The 20,853-nt window shown below is 44.2% G+C and overlaps 1 protein-coding gene across 1 annotated transcript in view; it reads left to right on the top strand.

The window, feature by feature from the left end:
* The window catches only part of STMN2 (stathmin 2), a 68,240-nt gene that overhangs the window by 29,991 nt on the left and 17,396 nt on the right, over window positions 1–20,853 (top strand). Inside the window, exons 2-3 of the mRNA XM_006275968.4 lie at window positions 10,073–10,168; window positions 11,509–11,681. Coding sequence (XP_006276030.1) covers window positions 10,073–10,168; window positions 11,509–11,681 — 269 coding nt within the window. The remainder of the gene's footprint in view (window positions 1–10,072; window positions 10,169–11,508; window positions 11,682–20,853) is intronic.

The raw sequence follows: 20,853 nt of genomic DNA, 5'->3' as shown, positions 1-20,853 counted from the left end.
CCTAGCAGACCTCCTGAGGCTAAAAAGAAAGGCCTACAAAGGATGGAGGATGGGAGTCACCTCCAAGGAGGATTATTCTGCACTGGTCCGGTCCTGTAGGGAGCAGACCAGGAAAGCCAAGGCTGCAACTGAACTCCAGCTAGCTTTGAGCATCAAGGACAATAAAAAGTCCTTTTTCAGATATGTGGGGAGCCGGAGGAAAAGCAGGGGCAACGTTGGACCCCTGCTGAACCAGATGGGGCAACTGACAACTGACGCCCAGGAAAAAGCCAACCTATTAAATAGGTACTTTGCCTCGGTCTTTCATCAGCCCCATGGGACGCCCGTGCCCACTACAGGGCCGGGAAGTCCGGGTGAGGGTGATCCCCTGCCCTCCATTAATGCTGACTTTGTGAAGGAACATCTTGAGAAGCTGGATACCTTCAAGTCAGCCGGCCCTGACAATCTTCACACCAGGGTACTCAAGGAGCTGGCGAGCATCATAGCACAGCCTCTAGCGTGGATCTTTGAAAACTCTTGGCGCTCTGGTGTAGTGCCCGAAGACTGGAAGAAGGCCAATGTGGTGCCTATCTTCAAGAAAGGGAGGAAAGTGGATCCGGCTAACTATAGGCCCATCAGCCTGACTCCTATCCCGGGGAAGATCTTAGAAAAGTTTATTAAGGAGGCCATCCTTAATGGACTGGCTGACGCCAACATCTTAAGGGATAGCCAGCATGGGTTTGTTGCGGGTAGGTCTTGCTTGACCAATCTCATTTCCTTCTACGACCAGGTGACCTATCACCTGGACAAGGGAGATGAGATTGATGTCATATATCTTGACTTCAAAAAAGCCTTCGATCTGGTGTCCCATGATCGTCTCTTGGAGAAACTGGCCAATTGTCGCCTTGGGTCCTCCACGATCCACTGGCTGGAAAATTGGCTCCGGGGTCAGACCCAGAGGGTAGTAATTGATGGAAGTCACTCATCGTGGTGTCCTGTGACCAGTGGGGTCCCCCAGGGCTCTGTCCTTGGACCCATACTGTTCAACATCTTCATTAATGATGTGGACACTGGAGTCAGAAGCGGACTGGCCAAGTTCACCGATGACACCAAACTTTGGGGCAAAGCATCCACACCAGAAGACAGGCAGGTGATCCAGGCTGACCTGGACAGGCTCAGCAAGTGGGCGGACGAGAATCTGATGGTGTTCAACGCCAATAAATGCAAGGTTCTCCACCTTGGGAAAAAAAACCCACAGCATCCTTATAGGCTCAGCAGTGCTGTGTTGGCTAGCACTATGGAAGAAAGAGACTTGGGGGTCATCATTGACCACAAGATGAACATGAGCCTGCAATGCGATGCTGCGGCTAGTAAAGCGACCAAAACGCTGGCTTGCATCCATAGATGCTTCTCAAGCAAATCCCGGGACGTCATTCTCCCCCTGTACTTGGCCTTAGTGAGGCCACAGCTGGAGTACTGCGTCCAGTTTTGGGCTCCACAATTCAAAAAGGATGTGGAGAAGCTTGAGAGAGTCCAGAGAAGAGCCACGCGCATGATCAGAGGTCAGGGAAGCAGACCCTACGATGATAGGCTGAGAGCCCTGGGGCTCTTTAGCCTGGAAAAGCGCAGGCTCAGGGGTGATCTGATGGCCACCTACAAGTTTATCAGGGGTGACCACCAGTATCTGGGGGAACGTTTGTTTACCAGAGCGCCCCAAGGGATGACGAGGTTGAATGGTCACAAACTACTACAAGATCGTTTCAGGCTGGACATAAGGAAGAATCTCTTTACTGTCCGAGCCCCCAAGGTCTGGAACAGCCTGCCACCAGAGGTTGTTCAAGCGCCTTCATTGAACACCTTCAAGATGAAACTGGATGCTTATCTTGCTGGGATCCTATGACCCCAGCTGACTTCCTGCCCTTTGGGCGGGGGGCTGGACTCGATGATCTTCCGAGGTCCCTTCCAGCCCTAATGTCTATGAAATCTATGAAATATGAAATCTTATCCCTTTGATAGCCCTAACTCCATAGCTCAAGGAAACTGCAGCCAGTTAGATGGGTGGCCAAGTAACAGAACATTTAACTATAGTTTGGCTTGATCCATTTTCCACAGTGCCATCTCCAGACATTCAAAAACATGTCAGACCCATAAAAATCATAAGATTATCTTAAAATTATGAGATTAGAAAGTAATACATTTGAAATTCATGTCATGTTATGTTTCTAAACTCCTCAATCACAAAGGCAAGAACTCTTATTTAAAAAAAAGAATGCTAAAAGAGATTCTCACATAATCACGTGAGTCCAGGAATAAAGAAAAACATGATATATCATGAAACTCACAATAAAAACACTGCATCTTTTTCTACTAACATGATTAATTTTGAAAGCACACAGCTTTGGGCAGAGCAGCCAAAATACTTTAAAGTATTAAAAATCAAACCAAATCATAGATGCCTTAGAAATATTAAACATGTTCTTAAACAGAATGGTGGTAAGGGGAATTATCCATTGAAGAAAACTTAATGGAAAAGAGGAGTCTAGCATGGTCAGGGTAATACCAAGGTGGACAAATCATGAAGACTGCAATAGAGGGTTTCCTTACTGAGTGAATTCCCTGGATGGCATCCCTGAGCCAAGATAGTTCTGCTGATGGCCTAATTCACCTGGAACATGGCGATGCAAGGATGACCATGGAGTGCCCCCGCCTCCCCCAACCCACCATAAGGATCCCCCCACAACTTGCTGGCTGAGGACTCAGGGGAGTAACCCAGGTCCACATGGTATGGGCTCCCTTCTCCCCAACCTTCAACCCTTAGGCAGTTGCACTGCAACAGTTGTAGTGTAGCATGGCCCAGCCAAGTCTGCTGGAAGGGAAGGGCTCTGGGTGAAGCCAGGGCTGGCTGGGGCTGCTGTGGGGACACAGGCCCCAAAGCCTTTGCCCCACAACTCCCCTTCCCTCCCCCATGCCAAGCAGTGGCATGCCACATCCCAGCCTGGGTTGGTCGAAGAAAGAGAGACCCTGGATTCCTTCCCCCACCACCTCTCCCTGACCAGGCTGCAGTGTGCCATAGGGATGGGGCAGTTGCAGGAACAGAAACCCTGCTTCCCTGCACCACTCTTCCCCCTGCCAGGCTGCATGTGGTACTAGGATTAGAGGCTGTCACTGATTCAGGTCAGTGACAGCCAGGGTAGGGGGGCCAGCCCAGCACTGGAGCGGAGTAAATGAGTTCTGCCCAAGGCTAGAATGCAGTCCTGAACAATGCCACTTAGGATGGCAGTGATCGCACTCTTAGTTAATCCTCAATGGGCTCTGGCATGGATGTTTGATAAGGCACTGTAACAGAAACCACTTTAGGTTAGTACACATCCATCCTGGGTTAACTATGAGTGGAATCTGCCATTTTTAAAGTGCTTTATATACCATGAATGTCTGTTTTATGACTGTAAACACTTTCTGTGCATTTAAAGTGCATCAAGTGTAACACCTGAACCTAGCCTTAAAGTCTTTCTGTACTGTAACTAAAACTAGGAGCTTGAGAATATGCTGTTGCCCTCATTAATCAATACTGTCTTTACTAGTCATTTCCTTATCAAAGTTTATTTTAATAAAAAATTAACATAATTTGCTTTCCTTCATTTACTGCAGTAGTTAATGCAATTATATGCAATCTATGTGACTGCACAAGGAGCCATATACTTAGCGAACCAGTAAAACTGATGCCAGAAAACATGGTTTGCTACAATCATGATTTTCTTTACATGTTTTAAAAGAATCAGCAATAAGAGACATTGCTTTTGTGCCTGGACATTTCAGTTGACACCTGATTTTAAACAATAAAATCATATAGTTAAAAAGCCTCATCCAGATGCTGATAGCTAATCACAGTCATTAAGGGGAATCACAGAGGACAATTGGCATTTACAAAAGGAGAAGTCATGTGAATAAGTAAATGTTGGTTGTATCAATCATCTTCTGTAGTCTGAATTTAGAATGTGATGGTAGGAAATGAGGACCTATATGGAGGCCTGAGTACAAATTGTAAAAGTGTACAATCATGGAAAAGATTCCTTAGTTGTGGTCAGAATAAAGAAACAAACATAAAGGTACCTCTCAATTATGGCATCAAAAAAAGGTAATGAAAAAAAAGAATGAAAAAAAAAATTTAAACCTTAAGCTTTTTTTAGGAGTAGCAGCAGTAGTACTAACCTTACAGTACTAAATGCTCGGTTCTCCTTCCCCACCTCCTCTTATTATTGAAAGAGCATTTTGCCTGGCAATATATTAATTAATATCTAAATTCCTATCTATTCTGTGAAAATTAAAACTGATGAAACATGAAGCACAAAAGAGCTTAGTTATTAGGGCTGTGCGAAATGGCACCATTCCATTTCTACTTGCGTTTCGAGGTGTCGATGGAACAGTGTTTCGTTTTGAATTTCATTTCAATTCAAAATTGCTGTGCCATTTCATTTAATCAAAACAGTGATGCTGTTCCAGGGCTGTTTCAATGTTTCACCCATAGGCTATAATGGGGAAGCTTGAAACAGCCTCTCTCATCCGGCAGGCAGATTGGGCCCCAACCCCAGGAGGGCTGCAGGGGCTATGCCAGTCCTCCTGGGGTTGCAGGCCCCCATCTGCCTTCCAGATAAAGGAGGGATGCAGCCTGGGACCGGGGAGTTAGGGAAGGGAACTGAACCCCATCACTCAGTTCCCCTTCCCAGTACTGGGATCGATCAGGGAAGGGAACTGGGGCTGAACTGAGCGCCACCATAGGGCTGGGGAAAGGAACTCAGCCCAGCTGGGCTGAGTTCCCAACCCCAGCGTGACCATTGGAGTGGGGAACTCAGCCCAACTGGGTGAGTTACCTTCCCATTCCGATCATAGGGCTGGGGAGGGAAACTGAGTGATTGAGCTTAGTTCCCTTCTCCAGCCTGACTGCAGCGCTGGGAAGGGGAACTGAGCCGGGACTCAGTTCCCTTCCCCTGCACTGTGAACAGCTTCCCGCAGCCCAGCCACGGGAGGCAGGGACAGCCAGGGCTGCACTCCACGCCTGGCTGAGCCTGGAGCCGCTGGGAGCGCAGCCTTGGTTCTCCCCTGTCTCCCACCACGTGGCTGCTGGCTGCTTCAAAACTCAAAACATCTTTTTGAAGGGATCTGCCCTTGCAGTGCAAACCTAGCCTGGCCTAGTCCTAGACCCGCCCCCCCCCACCCCCCCAGACCCTAGTCAGCAAGCTTGGGGGTAGGGGGGGCCTCATAATGGGGAGGGCTCCCTTCCCCAAGCTTCAGTGAGCACCAAGAGCACGAGTTCCCTGTGCTGCTTTTTGCTGTGCTAGGAACTCTGGGGGTGGGGAGGAAAACCACTGCAAAGTGCCCCCCCCCTCCAGCTTCCCAGCTTGGGTCTTTCTAGGGGCCTGGCTGGCCCCTTTTGCAGTGGGGGGCGTCCCTTTTCCACCCACCCCACCCCCATGGGAGTTCCCAACACAGCGAAAAGTGGCATAGAAAACTAATGGTGCCGTTGCTGGCTGCACCCGGGGGAAAGGAACTCCCCTGCTGCAGGACAGCCCAGCCCAGCCCCCCAGACACCCCAGACAGCAAGTGGGGGTTGGGGGGACACCCAGCAGAGGGGATCCTTTTCCCCAGCTGCAGTCAGCCGTGGCTGTATGAGTTCCCTGTGTCAGGAACTTTGGTGGGGAGGGTGGAAAAGGAGCCTCCTAGCTGGGCAGGCTTATCCCAAGCTTCCCAGTTGGGGTCTTGCTAGGGGCTGGCCTGGGCCTCACCATGGCAAGGGGGCTCCTTTCCCCTCATCCCCCCACAAGAGTTCCCAGAGCAGTAAAAAGTGGCACTGGGAACACACAGTGCTGCTACTTGGCTGCAGCTGGGGAAAAGGAGCTCTTCCAGGTGGGCTGCAACACTGGGTCAGCTGCAGGGACCCCCTTCTGGCCAGCCTGTGGCTCACAGCTAGCCAGGATCAAAGACTGTCACTGACTTGAGTCAGTGAAAACTGAGAGAGCATAACCAGCCCTGTGCAGGCAGAGCAGATAAGCTCTGCCTGAGGCAAGCACACTACCCTGTAAGAGGCTCCAAGGATGCCAGCGAATGCAGCCTAGCTCAATATGTGCTGGATGTGGCACAGATGTTTGAAAAAGGCCTGTAACCTAAAGCACTTTAGTCTGGTAACACGTCCATCAAAGGTTAACTTACAGCACGGTCTGCCATTTTTAGAGAACTTTACAGGCCATGAACACCTATTCTGTTACAGCTTTAAAGAGCTTTCTGTGTACTTAACACGTGTTAAGTGTAACATCTGTAGCAAGCCTATGAAATACAACACTTGAAGCATTTGCATTCAATCTTTTCCTGACTGAATCAACCTAGGAACATATGTCTGTTAGTTTTAGGACCATTGACTTAAACTTATTCCTTCCACTCTACTGAATTAAAGGATAGTCTTTACCTTTTATATCAGGCACAAGCTGAAAGGCTAATTTCAAGACAGCTCTGATCTCCTCAAATACATATAGAAATTGTCTTGATTTAAATACAGTAAGGAGGAACAAAAAGGGGTTCCCTGTCTGTCATTTTATCTAAAAAATAAAGTAATTGCTTTTTATGCAAAATCAAACACTGTCTGTACATATAAGTCTTATGAAGCTGCCCTTTGAAAAGGAGTGGTTCAGTGGCTAAAATACTAGCTTGGGACACTGGAAATCTGGATTTAGTTTCTTGCTCTCTCACACTTCCTGTGTAACCCTGACCAAGTCACTTAGGGGGCCTGTAGACCTGTGGGACATCTGCTCCAACACACTATAATTACAGCTCATCAGAGCAGACTCAGTTAATCAAATCCACTGGAGCATGCTGGACAGCACTCTCCAGCAACCTCAGCATCTCATGTACTTGCACTTCAGAATGGTGGTGGGGGTGCTTTAACTAAAGCTCACTGAACAAGCTTTAGTTAAAGTGCCCCTGCTGCCATTTTGAAGCATGAGATGCTGAATACATGAGATGCTACAGACACTTTAATTAGAGCAGCTGTAGCGAGAGCCACCCCAATTCAAGCACCCCCACCCCCCGGAGCACGTGTAAAGATACCCTTAGGTGTTTATGCCCCTAATTCCCACTGAAATCTCTGTGCCTAGAGAATTAGGCATTTGGGTCACTTTAGATAAACTCTTCCACAATAAAATTATATCCAAATCAATGGGACTTAGGTACCTTCGAGGATCAAGGCTGTAGTCTCTCTGGGAGCATCTATATGTTCATTAATGTGCAGTACTTACTGCACATTTAATTTAGTACTTAATGAAGTACTAAATGTGCAGTAACTAGAGTTACTATGCAGTAGTGCTGGCGAACACCTTTTTAGTGACACTACTGCCTGGTAGCCTTATCAATACTGTGCATTAGCATATTAGCACTGTCCATGCTGTGACACGCAACTGCACAGTGTCATTAAGCTACTGCACATGAAGCATCTCATGTAGACATGTCCTCTAGGCCTCAGTTCCCTACCTGAAAGATATGGAAAAAATAGTTCCCTACCTCACTTACGTATTGAGAGAAGAAATGTATTTAAAAGGTTGTGAAGCACTCAAATACCACAGTAACAGAGACTACATAAGTACCTAAGACAGAAGGGATATGAAGCCTTTCCTTTATTGTATTATATTATTTGTATGTTTTACTTTTAGTGATGTAGAAACTTCCAGAACTTGGCAGGATTGTACAAGTAAAGTTACAAGTGACATTGAAGGACTTTCTAGGACAAATAGAAATTATAACATTAGAGAAAAAAGAGCCTAGTGCTTTTAAAGCACAGTATATCATCCTAATTCTGTCAGTGGCCAGAATGAAATAGGACAACCACTATCAAGGTGCTTTTTGTGCAGCTGAAAGAAATGAAAGCAGATCAACTTGTTATCTCCCCCAAGCCATGTTTTATAGACAACAGTCTCGAAGAACTAATACCTCTCCTGATTTTTTTAAATGCTTTAACAAAATCTTAATATCATATACCAGGCGGAGAAGAAATCCAAGCAACAGAATGCATAGTTGCTTACTTATTTCTACAGAAACACGGGATGGTATTTTTAGCCAGCAAACTATTAATGAGAGTTCTTAACATGAAGCTTCTGAGTGTTTCATTGAAATCAATATAATTGCTTGTGTGCTTAAAATTAAGCATGTGCTTAAGTGCTTCACTGGATTAAAACCAAAATGAATAATGTTATCTTGTAATTTAAAATATGTAACTTTTCCATAGCTCTTTTTAATTGTAAAATAATTATATGCATGATACTGTATGCTAAGGAGTGATTCTGTTTACATTGCATTTGGCCATCAAAAACAAAACAATCACTTGTAAATGTACGCAATAACTGATATAAATCCAGTTAGTCTTCCCAGTGTTAGATAATTAATTTACTGTCCATCAAATGTTTTATTTTACACTATAGATATTTTTCCAGAAAGTAAAAGAATTTGTCAGTCCCAGTAAACTCTGGTGCAATTTGCAATTTAACTCCAACTTCACCATCTACATATGCATTTAAGTGCTGTAATTTATGCCACCATTGGACAGTACCTGTGTTTGATAGGACTATCCTACACCAGAGTCAATTAATATACTGCAGCCTAATTGTGGTGCATGTGTAGACAGTGATGATTTACTGCACAGTAAATTAGTCTACTGCACAGTAAAGCACATGTATAGATGTGCCCAATAAGAGTTAACATGAGGCATACAGTCAGATGCATACACATTGGGTGAGTTATTTGGCATCACACAATCAGAAGCTGCTTGTTGACCCTAAGCAGCAGCCTACCACATGCTGATTTGACATCCAATCCTGGAAACTTGTTGAATCAATCATGGCCCTGGGGGTCATTACTGTTAGGAACTGAAAGCAGTCAGACCCTGATAGAAAATGCTTGGCTCCTTCTAGAAAAAAAAGATCAGAAGGAGTAAGCAAACTGAGTGGCAGTTTCCTATACATCTACTATTTTAAAACTAACAAGTCAAATTCATCCCTGGCATAGCTTTATTGATTTAATGCAGCAATATCAGGGCTAAATTTGTCTCAATATGTTTATTATAAGAATTTCAGCACTGTTTATATTTTAGAGCTTATGTGAACATTTGCTTACATACCCTGTATCTACATGTATAATTTAAGTATTTTCTCATGCTGAGAGACACTTTTGTATACAAAGATGAACTTGAAGGATGTTTGTATGATGAACTCTCTGAAGATACAAATCAGTATAGAGAGTTTGAAAATTTGCAACTCTTACAATGTATGTTCCTACAGCTTAGTCAAATAGGATATGGAGCTAGGAGTTAGAAGATCAGGGTTCTTCCCTGCTTCTGCTACTGACCTGCCTGGTGACTATAAACAAGTCTATTGCTGCATTTTATACATTAAAAGCATTATTAAACTCCTTAATGGCCTAACACTAGATTAGAGTGTGTGTCTCATTCTGCCCCAATAATCTTGGCTGCTTTTTTCTGAAAAGTAGAAAACTGCTTTTTTGGTTTCAGGAACTAACATGCATAAAGAAATTTTACTAAGAACCATATAATTTATCCGTATCTGTTTTTATTTTTTTTAATCTGAGAAACACATTTATTTGTATCTTTAGCATCTGTTTGTATGATGCAACATATGAGCAGGATTTCATAGATCTTGATTGCAGAGTTGCATTTGAAGGTATCAGAGGAGCTTCGCTTGCATCTAACTGCACAACAATGCAACCCTAATATTAAATATATTTTGGAGCAGGTCGACTCATCTTATATAAGCCAGAAACAACCAGAGTAGCAGATGTGAAACTGAAACTATATGGTATACAACAGGAGGCCTGGGATCAAAAACAGTCTCTAGAATACTATGTGTCTGACATGTATCTATTGTTAAATAGATAAAATTCAGAAGAAATGGCATACATTTGAGAGAAATCTTTCAGTTTGGGATTCAAATGTTCTGCCAGGCATATGGCTAAGCAGATGTACCAGCTACTGTAATTATCCCCTAAATTAAAAACTCACAATAAGGAAACTGAGGTATGCTAACACAATTCCTTATTTCAGCCTACAAGGAAAAGATGAAGGAGCTGTCCATGCTGTCTCTGATCTGCTCTTGTTTTTATCCTGAACCTCGCAACATAAATATCTATAAATATGATGGTGAGTAACATTCACAGGAAATCATCTTACTTATTAGATAATTTGTCAGTGCTGGGAAATGACTTATTTCACTCTAACAGTTTCTCATGTGATTTACTCAATACTTATTTAACAATTCACTTGCTGTCTCTGACTGTTAGCCTGTATTGATTGCCTATCACTCACTATGGGGAAAGTTTGGTCCCAAGAACAATGTATTAAAATCTCAAAGCTAGCTATTTTATAATTAATTATACTGTTCTTAGTGCCTCAAGAAGTCCTTCCCACCTGAGAACTACAAATATTCATGGCTTATGCAATTCTCAGGGGAAAAAAAATAAAACATGTTTTTTTCAGTGATAAATAATGAGGGAATTCTTAAAAAAGAGTGTATTTGGAGTTTCCTCTAGGCGGCTCAGAGTACACAGGCTCTGTGTTTTTAAATAAATATAAACAGGGTGTTTTGTCTGTGAGCCAGCAGACAGGCAGTAGGATGGCAAGTGATTGGACAGACTTTTGGAGGGTTGCATTTCTGGATTACAGAGAAGAGGGTCTCAATAGCAACTGCAAAAAACCCCCAAAAAACAGACCAGCACTCTACCCATGAGGTCTGTAGAGCTCTTGACCCCAAGAGAATTAAACAAAACATTGGGGAAAGTGTTTTAAAAATGAATTTAAGGGGACATTGCTGGAAATAGATGTTCTTTCTTTATCCATAGAACTGGTACAGGAGAAGTTTCAGCTGCAAGGTAAGCTTCTCTGATGACCTGACAAGTGGGGCATGCCCCCATGAGTGGGAACGTGCATTTCCCCAGGGACAAAGGGCAGCAGCACAATATGTGCCAGTGCTCCTTGTCCCCGGGGAACACATGTGCGCTCTGGCACGTGGCACGTTGCCCCGGGTAGGGTAAGGGAGGCTGGGACCAGCACCTGGGCTGGCCTCAGCAGCCTTACCCGGGATCCTGGGGTGGTTCATATTCAATTCAGAGAGATTAAAGGGTCTCCTGATTTGATTCGGATTCAGAGATTTGGCTGCCGAATCGAGCAGAATCTCTGCCAGATTGAATCAGCAACCTAAGCTTTGCACAGTCCTACTACATATGACACATTAATGTCTGTCTGCATCACAGGGCACTCTTCCAGGCTCCCAACAAAGGCAAAGAATCAACTTATGCTGAAATGAAAGGGAAGGTACCTCTTGCTAGAACAATTTTCAGTCTCTAGTCAGCAATTTTGCTTGAGGTACCAAATGCAATTCTGCTAATTCCCCTATATACTGCTGGTTCCTAGACAACTATAGATATTGTCTCCCCATTCCTGAACACAAGGTTGGGTTTAGCATTGTTAAATTTACTTCACAGATATGGAAGTTAAACAGATCAACAAACGTGCCTCTGGCCAGGCCTTTGAATTGATCTTAAAGCCACCATCGCCTGTCTCAGAAGCACCTCGAACTTTAGCCTCTCCAAAGAAGAAAGAACTGTCTCGTGAGGAGATCCAGAAAAAGCTGGAAGCTGCAGAGGAGAGGAGAAAGGTATATTTTCCTCTTTAAAAGAAATCAGTAGTTATGTCTTCCCCTTTGAAATCATTTCCATTGATATCTGTGACTCACAGTAGACTCCTTGCAAGATTTTTTCAATGAATATGGAAGATAGGATGAAAAGAGGTTGAATGAAAAACTATTTGATTGTTACATTTTTAGGCAAAAGGAACAAATTTGACCGGTTCTAATAGACAGGGCTACTTAATAAGGTATCTGCGAACAGGAACTCTTACAAAAGTTTAAATTCATGTTCTTTGTTTCAAGGGTAGTCTATGTAAGCTTCTATATAGAATAAAAATCTTCTCCTTCTCCTTTATAACCTTAATCAGCATTTCAGAGTCGTGTGGGCGTTTGTCATATGCTTTCTAAAATGGTATTAGACCTTCTAGCAACAAATAAGATAAAAGCAAACACAGGGGCGCATCTCCAATGATGTAGCATTGACAGGTAAAAACTGTGACACCACAGCTATGTCACCATAGCAAAGCTCATTATAGTGTGTTGCTACAGCAACGTAGCAGCTAAAAATAACCTTACATGGCCAGCACGGCACAGTACAGGCTGTTACTGCACCGTCATTTAGTACTTCCAAGAGGATGTACTAAATGACGACGCAGTAACAACAGCGCTGTATGGCCATGTGTAGATGCACCCAGGGTATATATAGGAAGCAGAAACAACTATTCTCCAGCTATTTGGATTTTACCCAGATTGAGGGGGCAAAGAAGTCCTTACTTGCACACCTATAAATCATCTTTAGGAACAGGTTTCATTAGTGTATATGCCTAAGCTGTATTTGCTATAAAGCATTTTTCCCCAAGTTAAAACATTATTCTTAACTGAAAAAAGCAAGCAAGCACAAGTCAGGGGCACGCTGCAAAGCTGATCTAAAATTCATCTGTGCTGGACTCAGCCCTTAGTGCCATTCCATGTATGACACCTTTATGCTACAGTAGAGTGATCTGAGAGTGATACAAGCTTCTGCCAGGCTGCAGTGGTCACAGGAGTCCAAAAAAATCAATGAAAGATTGGCATAAAGCAGACAGGCAGCCCCTATTCATTCCCTACTGTCATGCCCTCCTTTCCCTGTAGCACTGAAGAAGAGCTAAAGACCTCTATGTCAGCTCTATAATACCAACTGATCCATCCTGTCTGGGGCAATTAAATTGGTTTCAGGCCCATATTTCACTAGACATGTGCAAAATAACTGCACCCCACAAAGGCTCGTGTGTGAAATTTGTGAAAGTAAAGCAAGTCCAGCTGTCTCTGAGTATCTTGAATGTTATCATTTGCTATAGAGACCACATCTTGCAGAATTTTGCAAAATATGGGCAAAAATAAACATAGAAATAGATGGACCTGTGATACAGCCTGAAAGTGCTTGCAGCAGTTCATAAGCTGTTTCCTAGAGAAGAAAAAAGCCTCCAACTCCACTTTAGTCTACATCAGGAATAATTGTCAAAGTCAATGGCATAAATGTAAGTATGAGGAGAATCAGGCCCTTTGGAGTCAATAGAGCTATGCTGATTAATATCATCAGACCTTGCGCTTATTTTTAATCCATTTAGAAAAGTGGTTAACCAAAGGGACAGCAAAGGGATGAAATAACAGCAATTAAGAAACCTGATACTGTACAAATATTTTACTGGGATATCTAAACCATAGAGGCCAAGTTATTTCACAGATCAAAGTGTGCATTTCTTCCCGCAGGAAACCTAATTATGTCATTAATCCAAGAACTGGCCACAGTTGCAGACACTGGGGTCCTTCCCCCTACAAATACATTCATTTTGAATGATGGTCTCCACCTATAACTTGCTAGGTGAATTATTTTCATGTACCAGTTCCTCAGTCAGTACCATGCTCTTTTACCCATCTATAGCAGTTATCAGATATAATCATCATAGATCATGCCCTTCCAACATAATAAACTTTTAATGAACACAACTTTAATAAACATGGAATATAACTAATTGATGAGAATTGTTATTTAAAAAATGAAGTATTAATTGATTCCACACCAGTTTGCAATTAGACTGCACTGTTAATTAGAACAGCGTTCATTAATAAATTGTCAAGTTCATGTGAAAAAGCCTACAACAATGCATACATTCCAATTATTCCTTATTTGTGCTTTTGATTCCCCATTTCTTTATCATAATTCTTATCCCTTCATGCCTGCCTTTTTATCATGTTCTTTCTTTCCTTTCTTTTCCTCCTCTTTCTCATCTCTCCTAATAATCTTCACCTAATACCACCCTCTCTTCATAAAAGATTTTTTTTTTGCTTAATCTTGCATCTCACAGTGAAACCCTCTTTGGATATTAATAGACTTGTCTTTCCATATACAGAACTTTCCTCACAGTGCATCATTATTAGTCTGTTATTTTTATGTTGTACATGTGCTATATTTTCATCTCTTAGTAAGTAAATAGAAAGTGCTCTTCATCATTTGAGTTTCTTAATGGTATGGAAAATTGAACCAGATCTCTAACATCAAACAATATATGTCCATTGGCCTTGGACTATTTAACTAACACCCCAGATGTATAGACTTCAAAAACCCTAGGCTCAATTATACATTATGACTGTCATTAATCAGCATATTAGCATGAAAATTAGACACTAAAGGGAGGCACAATTCTACTAGTCTTTGGATTACAGTAGAGAAATCATATGTAATTAAACCCTCTTAATGGCCTTGTATTTGGATGAAATTTAATCGCACTGGTCCCTAATGCTTAACATCACAAAGAATTCAGAGCAATGATCATATTTTCTGACACTGATGCTGTCAGTTATATGGTAAAAGCAATGTGTCTTTTTTAATCCTGTTATTAGTAATGCTGAAGGAGAGGGTCCCACCCAGGGAGCACAGCATGAACAATGCTTCTTCTGTTATATGGAGTGGCCAGTTTCCCTGATTTGCCTTTCCATCTGCTAACACCACAGCAGGACTCCCCATCTGGTGATGGGGCTGGAACACATTGTCTCCTCCAAGGTTATTATTAGTGTTGCTCTATTCATTGGCAAAAAGGCAATTTTTAATACAGTTGATCCAGCTCTCTGATCGTATCATAGAGACAAATGCACCTGAGTTTTGCTCCATTGCATGGCACAGAAATCAGCAAAACCTCAGTAGTCTCACAGTTAAGGATCTAAATGTCAAGACAGGAGAAAAATGGAACCTGCAGAATATTTCTCTCTTCCCGTTCTAGAGATGGATGGGGCACATATTTGGGGAATTACTGGCCCAGCTGAAGTGGGAAGAGAAATAGAGAACCACTCACTCTATATAGCAGATTTTCCTGCCAAAGCAGGAGATTTTATCATGAAATTATTTTCTTTCCTTTAGCTGCCCTAATTTTCAAATCACAATTTCCAGTCCCCTTCAGGGGCATCAGAAGTTGGTGTGCATCCACAGACAAGCAACCAGTAGCCATAGGGCCACAGAGCCAACAATGATGCCTGGTGAAGGGGGAATGAGAAGCAGTGCAGAGGCATTATTTACAGAAACTCCAGTATGAGGTGGAAAGAAGACCAAGGTTCAATACGTACATGGCTAGGGACAGACATTCAAAAAAGCTCAAGCCTGAATTGATTCAATCTTTGCAGATGAGTCTAACCTACAGAGAGTGAACCAGTTTGCAAGTGGATAGACGTTGAGCACATGTCTGCAGTGGCTCAGGCCAGAAGCCCGGGGAGGCTAGTAGCCCTTCCCTTTCAACAGGGAAGTTGAGCTGGGGGTGAGGCATGGCCAGGACTAAATAAGACTGAGGAGGGGTTTAAACCCCCACCTCAGCCTGCAGCATTTGGAGAGTGGGGGAAGAGGGAGCATCTGCTGTGGGTGTGGCGGAGGAGGAGGGGAAAGCTCTGCCCACCCTACCTGCTCCCTGACAGCTGGGAGCAATCCTGGCGCACAAGGATGCCCAGCCCCAGAAGGGAAATCTTCCCCCTCCTCCCTCGCCATGGGGCAAGTTGGGGGGCTCTGTTCAATGCTGGGGGGGCCTCTCCCCTCTCCTCCTCCTCTTCCCCGCCCCATCCCCCCCCCCCGCCCCGCTGCTGTGGGGTAGGGAGGGAGGCACTTCGGCTGCCCAGCCCTGCAGGGGGACTCTTCCCCCTGCTTTTCCCCACCATCAAGGGGTGGGGAGGGGGGCTCTATGCAATGCTGCCTGATCCCAGATGGGGACTCTTCCCCAACCCCCCTGCACTCCCATGGGGTGGGGAGGGGGGCTGTGTTCCATGCTGGGAAAGTACTCTTCCCCCTCCTCCTGCCTCCATCTGTGATGGGGATGCAATGCAAGTGCAGCCAGGCAGCTACTTCCCCTGTCAGCGAGTGCAGCCCAGCGCATGCACTTGGTGGCCCAGGTAAGTGCTGCTCCACCAGCCACCAGCACTTGTTGACGGGGGAAGCAGCTGCCCTAGCAGAGCTACCTTAGCCTGAGTGAGGCGAGGCTGGGCTGGGCCGCAGGGCCAGAGCCACCCCCGGCACCTGTGGCTCCTTTACAGCTGCTCCCCATGCCCTGGCTGGGCCAGGCCGGGCCAAGGAGCACCGCAAGAGCCTCCCCTCCCCACACCACTGCAGCAGAGGGAGGAGGAGGAGGAAGAACCCCCCCCCAGCACTAACAGAGCCCCCCCAACCCCATGGGGAGGAAAAAGTCCCCCTTGGGGGCTGAGGCCAGGCAGCCTCACACAAAGCACCCCCCACCTGTCAGCTCTGGGGGCAGGGGCATGGGAAGAGGAGGAGGGGGAAGAGTACTCCTCAGAATGGAACAGAGCCCCCCTCCCCACCCTGTGGAGGGGGAGGAGGGGAAGAGTCCTCATCTGAGGCCAGGCAGCATCACATAGAGCCCCCCCTCCCCACCCCATGGTGATGGGGAAGGAGCAGATCTGTAACTGACTGTGAACAATCAATTGAGATAACCCACTACCTTCAGACCAGAAGGAAGACAGGATGAGGGCTCTATGTGAAGCTGCCTGGCCTGGCCCCAGACCATTGGGGCGGGGGGGAGGATCTGTGCAGCACTGCCCAGCCAGGGCGTGGGGAGCAGCTATAACTGAGCTGCAGACACAGGAGGTGAAGAGTGGAGGAAGAGTCCCTCTCCAGGGCTGGGCAGCCTTGCATACAGCCGCCCTCCCCAACACACACACACGCACACACACTCCCAGGCCTGCAGCAGCAGAGGGAGAGGAGGAGGAGGAGTCCCCCTCCAGTGCCCCACATAGCCCCCTTCCCCACCCTGTGGGGAGGAGAAGGAGGGGGAAGAGTCCTCCCCAGCACAGAACAGAGTCCCCCTCCCCATCCCAACATGGCCCCATTAAGGTGAAGGGGGCAGGGAGAACAGTTAATTCTTCCCTCCACCCCTTCTGGTCCCTTCTGCCCTGCAGCCAGGTCTGCCAGTCCCAGAGGCCACTGATGCAGCCCCCTCCCCTCTGCTTACTGGCTGACAGGCAAACCTTGGCTGTGGTGGGGGAGGATGGGTAGGAGGGAAGAATTAACCCCCTCCCTGCCCACTTTGCCTTAATGGGGCCATTCTGGCTAGCGTTGCGCCATGTCCTGTCCCTGCTCTGGCTAGAGAGCCCAGAGCCCTGCCCAGAGAGCATGCCAGGATGCTGGGGGAGTCTGGTTTCAATTAAACCAGGAAGGGGTCTGGCACAGACATTGTATAAACCTGTTTGAGCCAAATCAGTTAAGTCTGATACTACATTTAACCAGGTTTATCTCAAACTGGTTTCAGCCATTTTGAAACTTGTTTATGTGCACTGAATGTCTGTTCTGTTACAGGTTTAAACCAGTTTCTCATCACTTAAACCAGTCTGTGTGTAATGTCTATCCCTAGCCCACATGATTAGGAGATCATGCCCCCTGCCCTTTTACACAGCTACTAGGCATAAGGACATAAAGCACTCCTTTCAAAGCTGCACAGATTTTTCATTATCGTTACCCCTTCCACATGTTTTTGCACATATTGGTATGGGAGGTCACTGCCAGAAGGTACCTCCTCTCTAAAATCCAATCTACCTTTCACAAACAATAGCTCAAAGACAATCATAGCACTAAACAAAATCCAGCAGGAGGATGATGAAGCTAGACAAACTGAGACTTGAGGCAAAGTGGTAAAAGTGAGGGTACTTACTTAACAGTTGCAACTGTTTGCCTAAATGTGGGGTGGATACTCTGTCAACTTAAGTCTTTAAATCAAATGTAGATGTCTTTTCTAAAATGCATGCTCTGGCTCAATCAAGAGATACAGAAATAGTTACTTGAAATTCAGCAGACTGTGTGATACAAAAGGTCAGATTAGATTATCATAATAGTCATTTCTGGCTTTACATTTTATGGAATGAATTAATCCAGAAAGCTGGAGTCCTGGGATAATTCATGAAGTCAGCTTTCAGTTTTCTGCAGCTGGCACAACATAAAGTCTGCCAAGGGAATATTAGAGTATTCAAGCTAAAAAGGGTACTTAAAATGAATTTGCAAATAAACAAAAAAGAGGCCCTTGTATCAAATATGGGTGGAACAGGGGTTTGGTTTTTAATTTAACTCTGAACCCAATAACTAAAAAAAAAAAGGAAAATCTAAAGATTTGATCTCCAGACAAACAGAGACAATGATAAAGTACTCAAGACAGGTCAGCTAATTGGACTGTGTAACACTGGGCCTGAAATTTTACCTTTTCTAGAAACCCCCACAGACATTTCTTTCCTCTGTCCCTCCCTGTCTACCATTCCAATTAGGAGTGAACAGGCTGTCTCTATGCTTGCCTCTTCTCTTCCCTACGTACCTCATCTTTCTGTTTGTTTTCTCTTTGCTTAAAAATCTTTACTCACCTTTGGCTACTTTTCATAGCAGCTGTGTGTGCTTGGAGTCAGAGTACAAAGTAAAGCACAGGCCTTTTATAGAAAAAGCCCTGCAGTGTAGCAGAATTAGGCAGAGAACTTCCATAATGGTGTTTCTGTATGCAGTAAACTAGTTAATTCACCAGTCCACGCAGAATGCAAATATTAGCAATTTATCCAATAGTGACCAATTATCAGAAGCTTGGAATGGAGGAAGGAGGTTGCTGGCAGAAAATTAAATGAGAGTTTTAAATTATGCCATAGAGTCATTATTTTTTTCAATGACATGGCATTAGAGAAACAATAAACATTTCGTAGAAAAATATTTTTTCCCCTCCAGAAAGGGTTAGATACCTTGATCCAGTTAAATCCCAAATGATTTTCTCTATGGCAGAAATGCTCAACCCCTGGCCCTCAAGCCAGTTCTGCCCGAAAAGACTCCCCACAGGTCCAAAAATGTGTACACTGTGCAACACAGTAGGAGTTCTCTATTGCAGGCAGTAAGGTAACAATAATAATGTGTCACAGATGAAGAAGACATAATGGTAAATATAACTGAAGATACCTGTGCCAGGCCTATCTTAAACTCACTCTAACTTTCCTGAGCAACACAAAAAAAATCTAAATTCATTGCTCCTGAAAATGTAATTGCTTCAGTTTTCGATTTTCAATAAAATCCTGGTCTTTACCTTGTGGGGGTGTAGGTTGTAGCCATGTTGGTCTAAGGACATAGGCAGACAAGGTTCCTTGGGTGAATTTGATATCTTTTACTAGACCAACCCAAATAGTTGGAGAATAGTTATTAAGCAAGCTTTTGGGTTCAAAAACCCTTCGTCAGGCTAAGGAAGCTTCAGCAGTTGGTGCGTGCTCTTCCTGGATGGAATGAAAAGTAAAGAAGCCAGGTCTTTACCTTGACATTTACACTGCAGCAGGAGACCTTTATCCTGTCTTAGCATTCTCTTCCATTACTACTATCTCTTGACTATACAGGATACCACAAAACACCAAGGTTAATGCAATTCCCACTGAACAAGATAATTAAAAAATCCAGCTACCGAATTAATTTTGCAGTATTGAAGCAAAGCTCATATTATTGGAACTTGCCCCCTATTTATCCTTAAAACTAATATAGTCAGAGGAATGCATTCAAGTGTAAATTTCAGCTTTAAAAGGAATTGTTCTAGTCCACTTCCTGCCATTAGCATAATCCTTTCTTTCTGGTGCAACAGGATAGATTTGAAATCATTTCAGATGTGCTTGTCAAAAAAGTAGGTACTTTTCACTGAATACCTATACAGTAGGCAAATAGGAGCTCCTGTTATATAAAGACAGGCAGAACCCAAATTTCAACTCAGAAGTCTTAAAAAGGTATCCCTCCATAGCCTGTTTTTGGATGCTCCAGCAGCACTTTCGTACTTTACCAAGCAATTCATGGCTGTCTGTCCAGCCATCTAAATGCAAGACTTGAAGCTCCTATCAAAGGAGCCTTTGAAAAATGGGACTGCCATTGCTTTTTACATTATACACTTAAAAATGTCATAAGAAACATTAGGGAGAGCTAGTTAGCTGTGTTAGTCTGAAGTCAAGCAGAAGGCAGGGTAAGGTGACACGTTACAGACAAACTGGTTTAGTGAGGCATAAGCTTTTGTCAGTGACTTCCTGCTTCATCATATGCTATGAATGGACAAGTATGTCTCTAAGGTGCCACTCTGCCCTGCCTTCTTCATAACACACACACACACACACACACACACACACACACACACACACACACACACACACTGGTGCATTGGCCTCTCTTCCAGCATGTTTGCATACTTTCAGGAGTTGAAGTGCCTGCGTCTGGAATGCCTTGCAACATTTGTGCTGCTGCACACTCCAATCTCTGGGCTGCAGCTCCAGCCCTGGTGACTGTGTATCGTTACAGAAGGGCTTAAAAAGATTTCCTCTTGCTATCATTTTTGCCATGCTTCTCTTCCACCCACACATTTTGCTTCCTACCCATCTTCCCTAAGTCACCTCACGTTTCCAAACTTTTTCACACTTCCTCAAAATGTTGAATGCTTTTAAGTTGAAAACTATTAATTAAAAAAGTATTCATAGAATTTTTTCATATGTATAAGGAAAAAACCCTCACCGCAGTTATTTCTGATAGTTGGTTGGCTGCCTGGGAGTTAATAATCTGATTACTGTTAATAATGTATGAGGTACAATACACCTAGGAATACACCATGTTAAATTTCTGCTTCCTCTGAATTTGAATCGCTAGCACAGCAGCTGAATACCTAGGGTTACCATGCATCTGGGTTCTAATGGACAT

Source organism: Alligator mississippiensis, chromosome 3 (assembly GCF_030867095.1).
Source record: "Alligator mississippiensis isolate rAllMis1 chromosome 3, rAllMis1, whole genome shotgun sequence".
Classification (NCBI taxonomy): domain Eukaryota; kingdom Metazoa; phylum Chordata; order Crocodylia; family Alligatoridae; genus Alligator; species Alligator mississippiensis.
The sequence above is the reverse complement of the archived record's forward strand: the minus strand, read 5'-3'. Positions and strand labels throughout refer to the sequence as shown.